The sequence below is a fragment of the Megascapheus bottae genome, chromosome 28 (genome assembly GCF_031878675.1).
Source record: "Megascapheus bottae isolate mThoBot1 chromosome 28, mThoBot2.hap1, whole genome shotgun sequence".
Taxonomy (NCBI): domain Eukaryota; kingdom Metazoa; phylum Chordata; class Mammalia; order Rodentia; family Geomyidae; genus Megascapheus; species Megascapheus bottae.
Genome location: NC_143536.1, coordinates 7,842,246 through 7,857,992, shown reverse-complemented (window position 1 = coordinate 7,857,992; position 15,747 = coordinate 7,842,246). Strand labels below are relative to the sequence as shown.

The window sequence follows — 15,747 nt, the reverse complement described above, 5'->3', positions numbered from 1 at the left end:
CTTTGAAAATAACTTTGCTACTGTACCTAACTCTGGCTCTTTCAGAGCCACAAAACAGGGCAAATGAGGCTGACCCAGAACAGACACATCTAGAGCTGTCTCCTCTTCTCACCGGTGGTCCACTTTTAATATAGGATGGGGTAACCAGGTGCCAGTGGCTTATGCCTGTAATCCTTACTACTCAAGGAGGCTGAGATCTGAAGATTACAATGAGAAGCCAGCACAGGCAGAAATGTCTGTGAGACTCTTACCTCCAATTAACTAGCAGGAAGTAGGGGAGTGGCGCAAGTAATGGAATGCTAAGACTTGAACAGGAAAAGTCAAGTAGGAGTGGAAGAGTGGAAGGCCTCAATACCAGTACACACACACACACACACGATGGAATGGGGTGAATATAGTTAGTGAGTAGAGAGGACAGGAAGGACAAAGTTCCTTTAGTTTATATGTAAGAAGAACAATACAGGCTAGGTGCCAGAAGCTCAGGCCTACAGTTCTAGCTACTCAGAAGGCTGAAATCTGAAAAAGATAAGACTCAAAGACTCTCCTACCCAGACTGGCTTCAAACCTCTATCCTCAGATCTCAGCCTCTTGAGTAGCTAGGATTACAGGCATGAGGCACAGTGCCTGGCTTGGAAGATCCTTTTCATAAAGATTTCCATCCCGTTCATGAAGGGAAGAGCCCAGATAGTCTAACCACCTCTTAAAGGCCCATTTCCTGGTAGTACCATATTGACAACCCCTGAACTTTGGAGGGGATGTGTTCAAACCACAGCAGTTGGGGCTCAGTAGAACCAGATGTACACTTGGAAGTGAAATTGTTCTCATATAAAAAGAAACCTAGTTAAACCAAATTAAAAAAAAATTTCTTTTGGCTTTTCTTTTTTTGGTACTGGGTGGGGATTGAACCCAGGATGTTGCACTTACTTGCTAGGCAAGCGTTTTGCTGCTGAGCTACATCTCAGCCCACCAAATTAAATATTTAAAAACAAAACACTAAAATGGCCCTGTCTTTGAACCTGGGTGTGGATGGTGTCTTTTTGAGATTCTAAGCTTTCTATCTTGGCCTTAGAGTCTCAAAGATGTCCTAAGTGAGCCAGCTGAGATCCTACCACTATCTCCAGACGCTGTTTGCAGCCAGATCCCGTTCATGCTGTAAAGGCTTTGCAGGAGCCCTGGACATTACTCAGTGTCAGTCCAAACTCTCCTTTTCCAAGGCAGGAAATCACCGAGATAACACGTTGTTTGCACAAGGTGACACAGCTGGTGAGTAAGCGGAGCTGGATCGAAACGATCCAGCTCTGGTGTCCACTGTGGGAGAGAGGATGGTGGCTGATGCTAGCTGGAGGCTAGACTGGAGACTCAGTCCTGATGGCCATCAGTTCCTCTCACGTGTGCAGAGGGAAGGGAATGGCCTTGCCTGGGTCCTCAACTCTGGTTTTGGTGTTTTTGACAGGCTTCTAGAGGTCAGCTCTCCCCATCCACTGGCTGTGAGAGCCCTGCATCTCCACATTAAACCAGTCACAAACTGCGAACATGAAGGAAAAATTCAACTGTTCTATTCCCTAAGAAACACGGCTTAGCTGTTTACATAGCATGGCCATTGGATTATGTAACCTGCTGCTGCTTTCAAGCAGGCTGCATATGTGTGGCTTTTATGGAAGGAACTGAAGCATCAGGAGATGTTGGGACCTGAGGGGCCCTTGGAAGCTATCCCCTGAGGATACTGAGATGGCTGTATTCAACACAGCTCCCTCTTATTTTCAGGTCTTCTGGCTGAGTTAACTTGTAAATAAATTTCAGAGGGGAAGTCTATCTTCAGTGAAAATCAGTGAGTTAAGCTTTAACCACATAGATAGTCCTCACCCATAAAGGAAGGCTAATGGGAAGCACAAACTGGGTCGAGGCACACAACGTATGTGAATTTGGCCATTGTGGTACTTTTCCATGTCCACAAAGTTCACTTCGTGGGTAGGGAGCCCCTGTCCAACTGTGAGTATGCAGGATCCTAGAGAATAGCCTAGTTTCTAAGCCTGGAGAGCTTTCCAAACCAAACAGAATCAGAACTTCCTCCAAAAGTGTGTCCAGTTATTTTTATAAAGCTTTATTGAAACTTTTACATCAAGGTGACAGCAATTCAGTGTTTTGAAACTAGTAACAAAAAAAAAAAAAGAAAAAGAGCACCCAAACTCAGTCTACTAAATACTGGACACCAGCAAACATTTTTCTGCCTCTCCTAGCAAGAATGAAAAGTCTGACAGCTTCTGCGGTGTGGGTGACAGGAACCTGTGCCAGTGAACACGTGTGCACCACTCCTCTGGAAAGCGAGCCAAGTGTGGAGAGGCTGAGGTCCATGGGCTGGTGCAGGGATGTCTTCCAGTGGCAGGCTCCTGCCAGCTTCCTCTTTGATTTCTAGGGTACAGGTCCCCAGCAGAGCAGCGCAGGCTGGAACTGGTGTTACAATCCAGGTGTCCCCTCACCGTGCCTGCAGTAAGGACTGAGCAGTGGGGTCCTCAAGATCATCCAGCTCCACAGAGAAGTTGGCAGTGGGTTGTGCAACCTGCTCGGAGAACAGGCGATATATTGCTGAGCAGTCACAGGATGTGCGTTCTGGTCATGGGGACTTATTGCTGTAAGGCGGGAGGGCAGCCACCTGTGGTCAGAAAAGTTCTGAGTGCACACAGTGTAGGGAAGGATTGCAAGACTTCATCTGGAAATCAGCTTTGAGTTTCGAGAGTCCTTAGGCCTCGACGAAGTAGAGAGGGGAGGAAATCTACTGCTTTGATTTGGAAGGGCAGGCCAGGCTCAACATTGCTTCCAGCTCCATAGCCAGGCCTCGGCCGAGACAGGCCACATGAGATGGGGCCACTGGCTTTAGAGATGCACAGGTGGGGAGACACTTGGGGTGGCCTCTGTCCCTGCCTCCCAGATTCTTACTAGCAGGGTGGCTGGCACTTGGCTGTGGTTTAAGGAGAATGTCCCCTGAAGCCCAGGGCATGCGTGCTTAGAGGCACGTGTGCTGTGGTGATGGCAAGCCCTCAGGCTTGCAGGGCCTCTGCTTGTGCCTTTCTTGGACTCTGCAGACCAGACCAGGCTATCCCAGAGGTCTGGTGCCTGGACCGACCTCCGAGCAGGACCAGAGCAGGGGTGAAATGTCTTAGGAAGTGTGAAATGACTCAGTCCATTCCTCTAGTGGAAGGCGTGCAGGCAGGGCGCTCATATGGGCTTGTACAGCAGGGTGGTCACATACTTCTTCTTGTACCGGTGGGTCGCGCTAAGCACCATCACACCATCCTGAGGGAGAGGGTGCAAATGGCGGGGAGCAGGGTTAGGGTAGGAGCTCACACTTTCAAGTACAACTACTCATCATAAAGCTTAAGAAAGGTATCAATTCCTGTTTACCCCCACACTCCCACTCCAGAAACTGGAGCCAAAGTCAGCCTCAGGCCCTGGAAGCTGCCCCTAATACCAGCAGCCCCAGGCAGCCTAGGGCTGGGGCCCCTAAGCACTGCTGAGGAGGCCAGTTACCTTGATGGACAGCGCGTAGAGGTGATTCAGCATCACGTGATTGGGCTCTGGGAGCAGCGCCGGGTCACACTGCGGAGTGACAAAGTTGTGAGCACAGAGGACCTGGAAACCACTCTGCTTCTCCCCCCTTCTGGCTACAGGTCCTAGACCAGAGGGCTCGCCGGTCACCCTCCACAGACAGGGCCCCTCACTATGTTGGGGTGTGGTATCTGGTCAGGTTTTTACCCTGGCCTGCCCGGCGTGGGCCACAGATGTCTTCTCACTGAAGAGGCAGGAAGAGGACAGACATTGCAAATACTTGGAAAGAAATGAAGGAGATCTGCTCTCCACACTGTGCTTATGAGTGGTGGATTTCAAGCTCAGGTTTCTGAAACTCAGGTTAGGCACTCAGGGCGAACTGGCTAAGCGTGGGAGATGATGTAACCCTGTGGATCTTACATAGGACTGGAACTCAGAACTGCCAGACTCTCCTGGTTTTGTAATAGAAGCCTCAAATGAACATGAATGAGGAACATGTGTTGCTTCACACACTGATCATATTTTGTGATCACCTCTGAATATGTGTCCAGAGAAAGAAACACCTGTTCACTTATGTTTACCTCAAGGCTGTTCACACCAGTCAAGACAGGGAACAACCAAGCTGAGGGTCTGCTGATGGATGAATTAAAAACATCTACACACAATGGAGCCAGGTGCTGGCGGCTCACACCTGTAATCCTAGCTACTCGGGAAGCTGAGGTTTGGTGGACTGCAGCTTGAAGCCAGCCCAGGGCCATGGCTCAAGTAGTGGACTGCCAACCTAGCAAGCAACCTGAGAAAATACGAGGTCCGGAGTTCAAAACCCATACCAGTTTAAAAAAAAAAAAAATCCTGCCTGCCTTAAGAAGGATGTCCTGTCATTTGTAACAGCATGGAAAAGCTCAGGGGTGAAGTACAGCAGGAAGGCACAGCAGCACAAAACAGCATGATCTTATTAAGATGGGAAGCTGACAGAGCTGAGCCTGGACACCACACCTGAGGAAGTGGTGTGGTAGCTGCTGCAGGCTGGGCCTGAGGGCTGAGTGTGGAGGGCTGCTATCCTGCTCACACATGCTGACCTGCACACTTGAGGATCTCGGTAGGTGACACTGTGCTTGTCCACAAGTGGACAGGACCCTGGAGGATGGTTTGGGCAATGCCAGTACTCACAGAAATCCCCGTGTCCTTGTTCAGGATGACCTGCAGCAGGTGTGGAGGGAGGATGGGTGGAGCTTTAAATCGCTCTTCTGGTTTGGAGACATAGGGTTCCTGGTGATAGGGTCCCGGGGGAGAACTGGACAGCTCTGTTGGGAGATGGTGACAACATTCTGAAAATTACAAGCTTCAGGAGTAGTCTCTCATTCCATCAACATATTTATAGTCTCTTAAAAAGATATATACAGTGCTAAGCTGGGTGCCTGAACTCATGCCTATAATCCTAGCTACTCTATGATCTGAGGATTGCAGTTTGAGGTCAGCATTGGCAGAAAAGACTATGAGAGTCTTTATCTCCAATGAATCAGCCGATAGATAAAAGTGGAGGTGTGGCGCCAGTGGTAGAGCACCAGAGACTTGAATAAAAAAGCTAAATGAGTGAGGCTCCTGTACTGGTCACCAAAAAAAAAAAAAAGAAAAAAGAAAAAAAAAAGAAAGATGTAGGCTCCAAAGTAACAGGCAAAAGGACGAAAAAAACCCTTCTGGAACATAGGCACATGGAATAAAAATCAGTGCTGAACTCAGATGCGCTGGTGGAAGACAGGAGTTTCAGCAAAGCTGGGGAATCCAGGCCAGGCCAACTGCAGCCACCCAATCTCATGTGTCAGCAGAACAAGGCTTCCTTCTTCTTTCAGGCTGAGCTGGCCGAAACCAGACAAGCTCAAGCTGACCAGTGAGGATTAGATGTCGCATGAGCATGACTGGCCAGCGAGCGTGAAACAGGTTATACGAGGCACCAAATGTGTTCTTTCAAAAAGTTTAAAACCTATTTGTTGGACTCAATTGCCCTCAGGCTCCTACCAAACTCTTGCTTGAGTCTCTTGATCAAAGAGCTGTATTAACACATGTGACAGGTACTAGCACCATCAGGTCTCTCGTGTCATTTTCTAGGGGCAGGCTCCTTCACGGGATCCAACCACAGGGCAGCAGGAGACTGAGAAAAGCCTTATATTCAGGTAACAGTTATGAAGGGTAAAAATAGATGATAATGTAAGAAAGCTGGGTGTTTAATTGTTGAGAAGCACAGAGAGCTTGAAGTTGGTTTCTCAGCAAGCAGTGGGAGGTTCACTTCTTTCCTGGGTGCTCTAGACTGCAGAAGCCTGACTATAAAAAAGCTCAGATATTCGACAAGGAAAATGCATTTATTAACCAGAGAAGGATATATGGGTTGTTTTTCCTGCTCTACTCCTTACCAATCTTACAAAGGAAAAGATGGTATTTCTAAAGGAGAGCTAAGCATCCCTGCAGAAGAAAACGACTTAGGGGTTGCTAAGTCCCACTGAAAAAACCTGATCTAACACTACAGAAAGCCTGTCAGTTCACTACTGTGATGTCAGAACAGCTATGTTCTAAAAGAATCCTGGTGGTGGAACCTCCAGGCACAGCCCGGTAAGGAAGGAAAAAATCAACCTGGAAATTCAATAGAAGCCATTTCCTCATACTGACAGACATCCCCGGGGCCTGGAACTGCCTAAACCCCTGCCAGCAAGAGGGGATGGACAGCTGGCACTCCAGATAACATGTCCTTTCCTCTGCAGTGGACATGTCCTGTTCTGGAGAGTTTCATTACACTGGCTTTGGAGGGTGGGGGTGGAGGCCAATTTATGGAAACTTCCATGATCAGAAGATCTGACAAGAGCAAGGAATCATGGGCAAGTTTTCTAGCACTACACTGAGCAGGTTCCCAGGAAGGAAGGGGGTGTGGTGTAGAAGGCTGCTTGTGGCCAGTTGCCTTCTCTTCTTGTCAGGGAATATGACAAGGTGCTAAGGGGATGACTCGAGTGCTGGTCACTGAGGTGTCTGTTCATCACTCTCAGCCTCCAGTTCTCCAGGCTCAGTGGGAAGCGAGCTGGCAGCTTCCTCCATGCTGGGTCATTGCCAACCCAATGGGCCCCTCGAGGGCCTCTTTGGCCCCGACTCTGGCTCAACCAGCCCCGGTTCTGTTTCCATGGCCAAGCAGAACTACCGCCACAGACTGGAGAAGACACGGACGATGAGGCTCAGGGGCCTGGCAGGACCCACCTTATTGGGCAGCTTTTGCCCAAAAGCGAGAGGCAAGAGAATGAGTGTTGCTAGACTGCGCAGCTGCCGCCTGCACACATGGGGATAAAATTAACTGGGTTCATACCAGACACATCGGAGCACTTTTGGGAATCCACCATTAAAGCATCAAATACTTCAAAGTCAGTTTTCTTCACTTGAATGATGTTGTTAACCGTGCCAAGCTGGCTGGTTACTATCGGCTGGGAAAAAGACAGACAGGCAGAAATCATAACATGGAAGGTCTAGGGAGTTAATTCTTCAGAGGACTACAAGAACGTGTCATCTCCTGCCCCTGTACTACCCTACTTGATTCTGGTGGAGTTATGCCAGTGGTCTGACATACAGGCACTGCCTCACCCAGCCACACATGGGGATTTTGTACCAGCAGGGTGACAAGCCATTAGGGAAGGCCAGATGATTGACAGGGACTCTGCAGGTGCCCAGAGGACTAAGGGCGAAAGGAAGAGTACCTCGGAAGGGTCATGTGTCCACTGGCCATCCACAAAGAACTTGTACTGATGCTCTCCCTCTGGCAGATCCAGGATGGCTACAAAGTTGTTGTGACTGTGAGGAGAGAGGAAGGAGAGCGTTTCTACTGGGTGATGGGGTACTCTCTAACCAGCCAGGGAAGAAAACCAAAACACAACCCACCTAGAAAAGCTATCTGAGGAAACCAAAGTGCAAAAGTGTTCTGGAAAACTCAATTTAAAAGGGAGGGATCTGCGCTCCCGGCATGGCAAGGTCAACAGACGGGCATCTGTGCTTTTCAGGTCTGCATGCAAAATATCACCCAGCAGCCCTGACTGCCAAGGAGAACAGTACAAGACAAACACAAGCTGCCTAACTTACCCCTTTGTTTGCTTTGGGTGGAGGCAGGGATCTACATAACAGGAGGCACAAACTCTCCTTAAAGAAACCTGTGCCACTGTTCCCGGGAAACTGCTTTCATCTGGCTGCTTTATTCTCTTGACTAGAACTGACTCTTGAGTACTATGCCAACTGGATTGCTCGTTCTCCAGTGTGACAGCTGGGGATGCAGGGAGCCCCTGACACACAGGGCCTGTCTCTCAATTCATCAAGACACTTAACTAGTGAAGGTGTGTTCTGGACAACTGGAGACATAAAACATCTTATCCTAAACTTGCTGATAACTACTCAGCATGTGTCTCCTGAATAGAAGTAATACACAAAGTTAGAATCTTAATAGTCTCTTTTAACAGATGGGAAAACTGAGGCTTAGGTATGAAGCAACTGTGTAGGCAGTCTTCAGATTCTTAGCTCAGTGTTCTGGGAATATTCTCTTTCCTAGGAGAAATATCTACCCAACAAGGACCTGAACTGAGGGATATCCATGACCATCAGGCTTTCCACTGAGACATATATATATATATATGCTTTTAAACCTAGAAGTTTCTCAGGTTTAAGTTATGAAGCAAAATGATTTCAGCATCTATTGTCTAACAGTGTTTTTTGTTTCTATTTACTCTGCAGAGATCTTTTAGAAGAAAGACTAAGGGTTAGGTAAATACTTGAGCACTTCCCCATGCAATTACCTTCTTGTGAGGGGAAGTTTACTCCAGTTGTTGAAGGACCCAGATAAATAAACTTCTTTTCCGCCACCTGTCCATCGAAACACAGTGGGCCGAGCCTGGGCAGGAGCTTTATCATTCACTTCAAGATCATGTTGCCAGGCCAGGAATTCCTCCTTCTCTGGAGCCTAGAAACAGAGCCGTTTACTCGGAAACAGGAAGCCATTAGTGAGCACCCTCCAACGGACTGCTAAATTAATACTGACAGTTCATTCTAAAGAGGGCACTGCCTTTGCTACCCAGTCTGTCCCTTGCTTATTCTGTTTCCCCACTTAATGGAGATAATAAAGGTATGGTTTAAGTGGTAGCAAACCATCCTTGAGTAAAAATACCAAGTGAGAGTATAAGGTCCTGAGTTCAAGTCCGAGTATCAACACACACAAAAAAGTCTAAGAACATTAAAATGTATGAGGGACAATTCTAGAGCTGTCAACTTGACAACTGGCAAATTCAAACTGTGGGAAAGACTACTATTCTGAGTGCTACCTAGGTACCAGGGACAAACAAGACTGTCTCAAAAGTACCAAGTGGTATTCCATCATGACAGAAAACCAGTTAACCCTGTCTTAGTGAAATGTATTTGACAGTGGATCTTTCATATGTTACCTAGTAAGAAAAAAGATTTCAACAGATCAAGAATTCTAGAATTGGGAGAATCCTTAGGGAGTGCAGCAGGCTTCTGACACTTTCAAACACTTATCTGAGCTTATTTAATCTTCACAGATCCTCTGAATGCTTAAAATTTCTTATATCTATCTATCTATCTATCTATCTATCTATCTATCTATCTATCTGATATACAGAAGGGTGACCATGAGTCAGGTAGTGAATATATTTCTTTTTTTGGGACAATGTCACCCCTTCCTCCCCTTTCCCCCTCAACTTGTAGGAGTTTTATATCAACGACATATACTGCTTAACCAAAGTAGTTTTCATTCTTATGGTGTTTTATTAACTGGTCTTGGGTCCAAAATTACTTAGAGGGAAGGCCCATCACATCATTGGTGAGGTATGATTTCAAAGTTCATGGCCCACTCCAAGAATGTAAGGCGCTCAGAAGACAAATTCAAATAGCTTAAAGTTAGACTTAGAACAAAGACACAGTGAAATTGTGAGGCAATAATCACCTAAACTAATAGCTAAGGGGAGAAAAAAAAAAGTATGACTAAAGGTGAAACGAGTTATCAGGCAATTAGCTAACCTGGACAATGATGATTAACATGCAATTGAATAGTAAGGTGGGGTGGGGGGAGAGATATACTTTCATTCCTTCTAAATCTACTTTATTCCTTTAAGGACTTAGTTCTTGCCCAGTGCCAGTGACTCAGACCTGTAAGCCTAGCTGAGATCTGAGGACTGGAGTTGGAAGCCAGCCTCGGCAAACAAATCATCTCTAGTTAACCAGCAAAATGCTGCAAGTGGAAAAGTGGCTCTTATGTAGTCTTGGGCAAAAAAGCTAAGGGAGCCTCTGAGCTAAGGGTGAGCCTCTGATATCAAGCCCCAGTACAGGGACACAATTTAAAGGAAAACAAAAGGAAAGGGACTTAGTACTTCACCTGTTTGAATACTGGGCCCTGTAGCTGGAAAGACAGACACACACGAACAAGGTGAGTAAATGTGGGTACGTGGGTAAAGCTGTAGTCGAGTGTCATCTTATTTGATAAAGCAGAATGTACTAGGAAGTCCAAGCTACACTTAGAATGTGTTTTGGTCTACTGAAAAAGTTAAGTTGTGTTTTAACTAACACAAGAGAAGCTGGGATGGCTGTGAGCTGTTTCCTTCTGACCTGAGGCTTCACTTACCCACTTCCCAAGTAGCATTAATTTTTCCCTGATGAACTCTTAAAAAAAAAAAAAAGAAGGTGCACCAAAAGTATCAGAGAGAGCCGCTCCCGATCCCCTATGCTGTCCAAACGATTCACACCTACTTTAGCTTGGACTCCAAAACGGACGGTATTTTTTAAAAAAAACAAAAACACACGCCACTTTTCACCAAGCTGCGGAAACAATGTCTCCAAGCTGTGAGATTAATTATGCCTGGGAGAAAGGCAAAGGCACTGGTGCTCAATTACCGCCAGTGCGAATCTTTATAATTAATTAAGCGTTGGAGATTCGGTCCCAGAACTGCTTTCTCCGTTAATGATGCGCCCCCCCCCCCACTCTGGATGACACTCTCACCCACCGGTGATTACACTCGGGCTCCCCGACGGCTTGGGGGTGGGGGTGTCGGGCGGAGACGCTGTGGAGGGAAGCCGGCGTCCCCATCCCACCTCGGCACTTGGGCGTGGGGAGCCTGCGCCCCTCACCCCCACCCCCCGGCCCTCGCACCTTGATTTCCTCGGAGTGGAAGAGGTCGGCGTCCTCGGGGCTGTCCATCAGGATCTTGGGCCGGTCTCCGTCCTTGGCGCCCCCCGAGCTGTCCCGGCGGTGCGCCTTGTGCCCGGCCTGGCGCTCCAGCGCGGCGCGCTCGCTGCTCGTGTTCCCCATGGCGGGGGTCTGTCTGAGGGGACACCGGGCAGGGGCAGCGGTCGTGGAGGAAAGCCCGGGGTACCACGCCCCTCCGCCGCAGGCCGCTGGAAGCCGACACTTTATCAGCTCCCGACAGTCGCAGCTCGGACTCCAGAAGCGGGAAGGTAACCTGACACTTTCCCGACTCTCCCCACCCCTCGGCAACTTCCGCTTCCGGCGACTCCAGTGGAGGGGCGGGGCGGGGGGAGGGAGGAGGAAGCGGGAGGGGGAGCTGCGGCGCGCGCTCTGCCGTCACTTCCGTTTCCGGTGTGGGCTGGCTGGGTGATCGGCGCCGTCGACGTTGCGGTGGGTTTGCGACCACGACGGAGTTCCTTGAGCGCCTTAACCTGCAGGAGGAGCTCGCGAGCGCCGGCCATGTTGACGGCTTTTCCCGCGCGGGAACTGGGAGCGGTGACGAGGGTGATGACGTCAGGCGCGGCCCACAGTTGAGGGCGCCGGTGCAAGGTACAGCCAGAGCCATCTTTGTGCCAGGTGCGGATGGAATTCCCCGGCCCGTCCGCCCTCGTCGTGGGGCTGGGATTGTGGCCCACAGGTAGAGTGCTGGCCTACCTAGCACGCGTGAGGCCTGGGTTCCATTCCTCCATACCACCTCAACAATAAAAATCAGAAGAAACTCGCGCCCCCTCCCCAGCCCTGCAATGCATCATTTAAAATGTGACCCCTGCGCCAGCACCTGCGGAATATTCGTGTCTGTGGATTGGTGGGGAAGGGGGATACAGGTAGCTCTTGGCAGATGGTTGAGAAAATGGCAGACCAGAAGCTAGGCTCTCTATAAGGTTCTTGCCTATAGGAGCTTGGAATTTTTTCTAATCACAGGATTTTACTTCTGTAGTTTTTAAGTACACCAAGCACACATTTAAGTAAGTGAAAATTTAAAGATTTCAAATCCTACACAAATATGTATTAGCGTTTGCGGCTTGCTTTTTTTTTTTGGTCACTTGAGAGTGGATGAGGGCTTCCCACAGCATCCCAGCTCCATACAGCTGACTTATAGGTTCTTCAGAGTCACAGGTGAAAAACATTCTCTCTCTCTCTCTCTCTCTCTCTCTCTCTCTCTCTCTCTCTCTCTCTCTCTCTCTCTCTCTCTCTCTCTCTCTCACACACACACACGAGAGTCTCAGGTGAATGCTTTAGCAAGGATTTCTATTTTAGTATAGCGGGGTTAAAGTAGGGAGAAAAGGAAAAAAAAAATTATTTCCTTCTCCCTATGCTGTTATCTACAGCCTTTAGTCTTTAGTGACCCAGGGGAATACATGTGGTCGTGTTTTCTAGCAACTCCAAAACCTTAGAACTATGATTCTGGATGGCCATGAAGAGTGCTTTATTATTTTAAAATATAATTTACAGACCACATTTCATAAACACCAAGCAATTGATGAAATTTCAAAAACAATGGAGATGTATCTATATCTAACCAAGACACAAGACAATAAGTGAATTTTAGGAGTTTCTTTTTTCCATATTTGCTTGCCACTTTTATTCAAAGTTGGCAGGCTTTTGCCATTCCAAAGGAGAGGGCAGATTTAGGTAGCCTCTTTTAGGTATGCCAGTCCTTGTAACTTATCATCAAAGAAGAGGTATTAACTGGGTACCTGTGACTCATATCTGTAATTGTAGCTACTTGGGAGGCTGAGATCTAAGGATTGTGGTAAGAAGCCAGCCTGGGCAGGAAAGTCTGCAAGACACTTAGTTAATCCCAGAATAAGCTGGAATGTGGCTCAAGTGCTAGCCTTTAGCAGAAGGAGCCCAAGGACAGTGCCCAGGCCCAGAATTCAAATCTCAGGAAAACAGGGGGCATAATAGAGAAGCTTACAGCCCCTCAGCTCTTTTGGTATTTGTTTAAAAATATGTATATACATATTTTCACAAAAACATGTACACATATATACATATATATGTATAAAAATCTATACATATGTGTATATGTTTTTTTTCCTTGTCTTCTCATCTGTCTATCCCACTTCACTTTGACCAGTGCTTCTGTAAGAAGTACATAACACCTACAGTGTAACAGGTAACTCTGTGAGGTAAACAGGGAACACAGATGACTAACATGTTCTCCTGGAGGAAAGTTGATGTCATTGTCTGTTAAAATATAAACACCAATCTTCATTTTTATAGATAGTTTTGCTTCTACAGAAATATACACACGGAAGATTAGATGTGAGCACATTCCTTTCCAAGAGTCTAATTATTGTATTAATTCTAAAATGTACATACAGGAGTCCAAAAGGGACTTATAGGCAGTCGGGGAAAAGGAATCCGAGCCAAGAAGTATTTCTTGGAACTGGTGATTCACATTCTGAGTTTACTCAACATTATCAGAAATGTTGAATGCTCTTGCCGAACTGGATAAGACAAGTCAGATGGGAGATTCTGGACAACTCAGAATCCATTCTTGGAACTGTTTTTCTAATAGTAGCCAGAATTGCTCATAACGGTCCACAAGAAGGCCAGAGCTCTGGGTTCTCTTCCAAGTAGCTAAGAGATAAGGAAGAACTCATGAACTGTGGACTCCAGCTGCAGTGTTGTTTGAGAAAAATTTCCAGACTTCTGCTCTGACTTAGATAACAGCAAAAGCCTGACTCTTTGATGCCAAATAACTCTGGAGAAGTTTAAGGCAGCTAAGTTCACTTTAGTTCTGTGCATTTGGCAAAAAGAATTCAGGCAAGATGCAAATATTGTCAAGACGATAGGAAAATTTGTTAGAAAAGTAGTATGGCCATCTGCAAGCATCTTGCACCATCTTTGGGAGGGATTACTGAGATTGGTCTAAAGAGAACTGGGAGCAGGGTGAGAGAAAGTCTGAGTAACTTAAGCGGTTCAGGTCATACCCTGGTTTAGAAGTGGAGGCAGATAGTCTGATAGTCTTATTGTCTCAGGATTGGTCAGGTGCTTTGTTGTAATGAGAATCCCAAACACCAGGTGGGTGTCCAGTGATGCAGCCCTTCCTGGATTCCAAGAAGGCTGCAAAGTGATTGTCTCAGGAGCAGTGAGTTCCAATGGGGCAGTTGCTATCCCAGCGGTGAAGGAGGTTTACTGAATTAACATTTAAGTTTTTGGTGTGTTGGTTTTATTGGCTTGTGTAGGCAAGTTAAACGTGTTTTGTTATTAAAACTGTTGACCACCTTGGTCTAAAATAAAGCCTTCCATTTATCCTTATATGGGCAGAGTACTAAAAAAAAAAAAAACAAAAAAACAAAAAACAGAGACCCAAAAGCTGGTATTTACTCTGGTTTCAATATCCTGAAGATGTACTGCATGGTTTTCGTGCAATGAGACAGCTCAGTTACCAGGCCTACACAGATGTGCCCTGCACAGGGATGTTCGCCAGAGCACGTAGGTAGGTCCTGAGATTTCACTTGAACACCACACAGAGTTGCCTATACACCTCTTTTCAACTGCACAAATGCACTACAAGGACTAGCAGTGGCCTGGCCCCTTTCCAACTGAAACAATGGATCCTATGAACCAGAGGTGGGTTTTATACAGACCATACTATACACACAATTGAATTCTGGGAAACTACACTGACATTTCAGAGACAGACATTTTAGTTTTTGTGGAGCTCAGGACATTTTATTTCTGAGAAATTGTCTGTTTATTGCATCACATGGGGCTAATAGATGAATTTTCACCAACTCTAGAAGATATATTTGTGGTCATCTGACTTGTAATTGTATATTGAACCTTAATATGACTGACATCCTCTCAGGAAGATCTCAAAGTGATAAAAGATGAGGACAAGAGATCTGGGTAATGACTGATGTCTCCCATCAGTCTTGCCCTATGGACAGAGAAAATAGCATGGACATCACCTATTAGATCCTTGTTTAAGCCCCAAGACTGACAAGAAAGAGTGCTGTTCCTTAAAGACCACACCCTAGAGTGCATTTCTCCATTCTTCCCACTAGAGGGCAATCTATACTCAAGTGAGGCTCTCGGGATCTGGCTTCCAAACCCAACAGCTTCATTGGAGCCCCTGACTTGAAGAACTCTTCACTCTAGTGTATCTGCCATGTGCTATACCCTATGCACCCTGTGAACAGGGCAGTCTCCACCTTCATGATGCTCACAGCCCAGGGGAATCCATAGACAGGAACTAGGAAAACAACACAGAGAATAAATAAATGGTTGAACAAGTAGGAAAATTACAGGTCCATGGATGACAGAAAGTAGGGACAGCCAACCTTTCCCTGAGAAGTGGAGACCTACAGCACGAGGGAGAATCAGCTGTGCAAAGATCTGTCTGGAGAAGGGAGGAAGCAGCAGATACAAGGGCTGGGAGGCAGGAATCATCTCCACTTGGAGACATGGAGAAGACCAGGGTGTGGCTAGAGGGGTTGGGAAAGGACTGTGGGGGGGACTTGTAGGACAGCCATGGAGGCTTTGTAGACCATGGTAAAAGTGTGGCTTTTTCTATTCTACTAAGTGGGTGTGTTGGATTTCAGTAAAGGAATGGTGGATTTTAGTTTAGGTTCCTCACTCACCCTGCCTGTGTGTGTGTGTGTGTGTGTGTGTGTGTGTGTGTGTGTGTGTGTGCGCGTGTGCGTGTGTGTTAGGGCACAGATATGAAAGCAGAGGACAATAGGCAGAACAATGGTCTCCCACAGATGTCCTCATATCAGTTCCTGGAAGCTATAAATACATCAGGCCACACGGCAAGGGAGAATTAGGGAGCATCTGGAACCAATGTTACTAATCAGCTGACTTTAAAATATGGAGATTATTATCCAGTGGTCACAATATAACAACTGGGGTCCATGTCAATAGGGACAAGAGGTTAAGAGCCAGAATAAGAAAAGAAGTAAGAAAGAGCTGAGTGGTCA

At 46.9% G+C, this 15,747-nt stretch overlaps 1 protein-coding gene across 1 annotated transcript; it reads right to left on the bottom strand.

Annotated features, from left to right (window-relative positions):
- Nucleotides 1-2,080: 2,080 nt before the first annotated feature.
- On the bottom strand, nucleotides 2,081-11,054 carry Prkab1 (protein kinase AMP-activated non-catalytic subunit beta 1). Its single transcript, XM_090320228.1, has 7 exons — nucleotides 10,718-11,054; nucleotides 8,355-8,518; nucleotides 7,272-7,365; nucleotides 6,887-7,001; nucleotides 4,714-4,847; nucleotides 3,526-3,594; nucleotides 2,081-3,291 (listed from the first exon to the last, which is right to left on the bottom strand). The coding sequence occupies exons 1-7, from the start codon at nucleotides 10,874-10,876 to the stop codon at nucleotides 3,214-3,216; spliced, it is 813 nt and encodes a 270-aa protein (XP_090176354.1). The 5' UTR covers nucleotides 10,877-11,054; the 3' UTR covers nucleotides 2,081-3,213.
- Nucleotides 11,055-15,747: the final 4,693 nt, after the last annotated feature.

Excerpts from the sequence above, each read along its gene's own strand:
- Prkab1 (XM_090320228.1), bottom strand. The coding sequence starts at position 10,876 with ATGGGGAACACGAGCAGCGAGCGCGCCGCGCTGGAGCGCCAGGCCGGG. Across the intron at positions 7,002-7,271 it reads GGACACATGACCCTTCCGAG|CCGATAGTAACCAGCCAGCT; the intron begins GTACTCTTCCTT and ends TCTTTTTCCCAG. Across the intron at positions 4,848-6,886 it reads AAAGTGCTCCGATGTGTCTG|AGCTGTCCAGTTCTCCCCCG; the intron begins GTATGAACCCAG and ends ATCTCCCAACAG.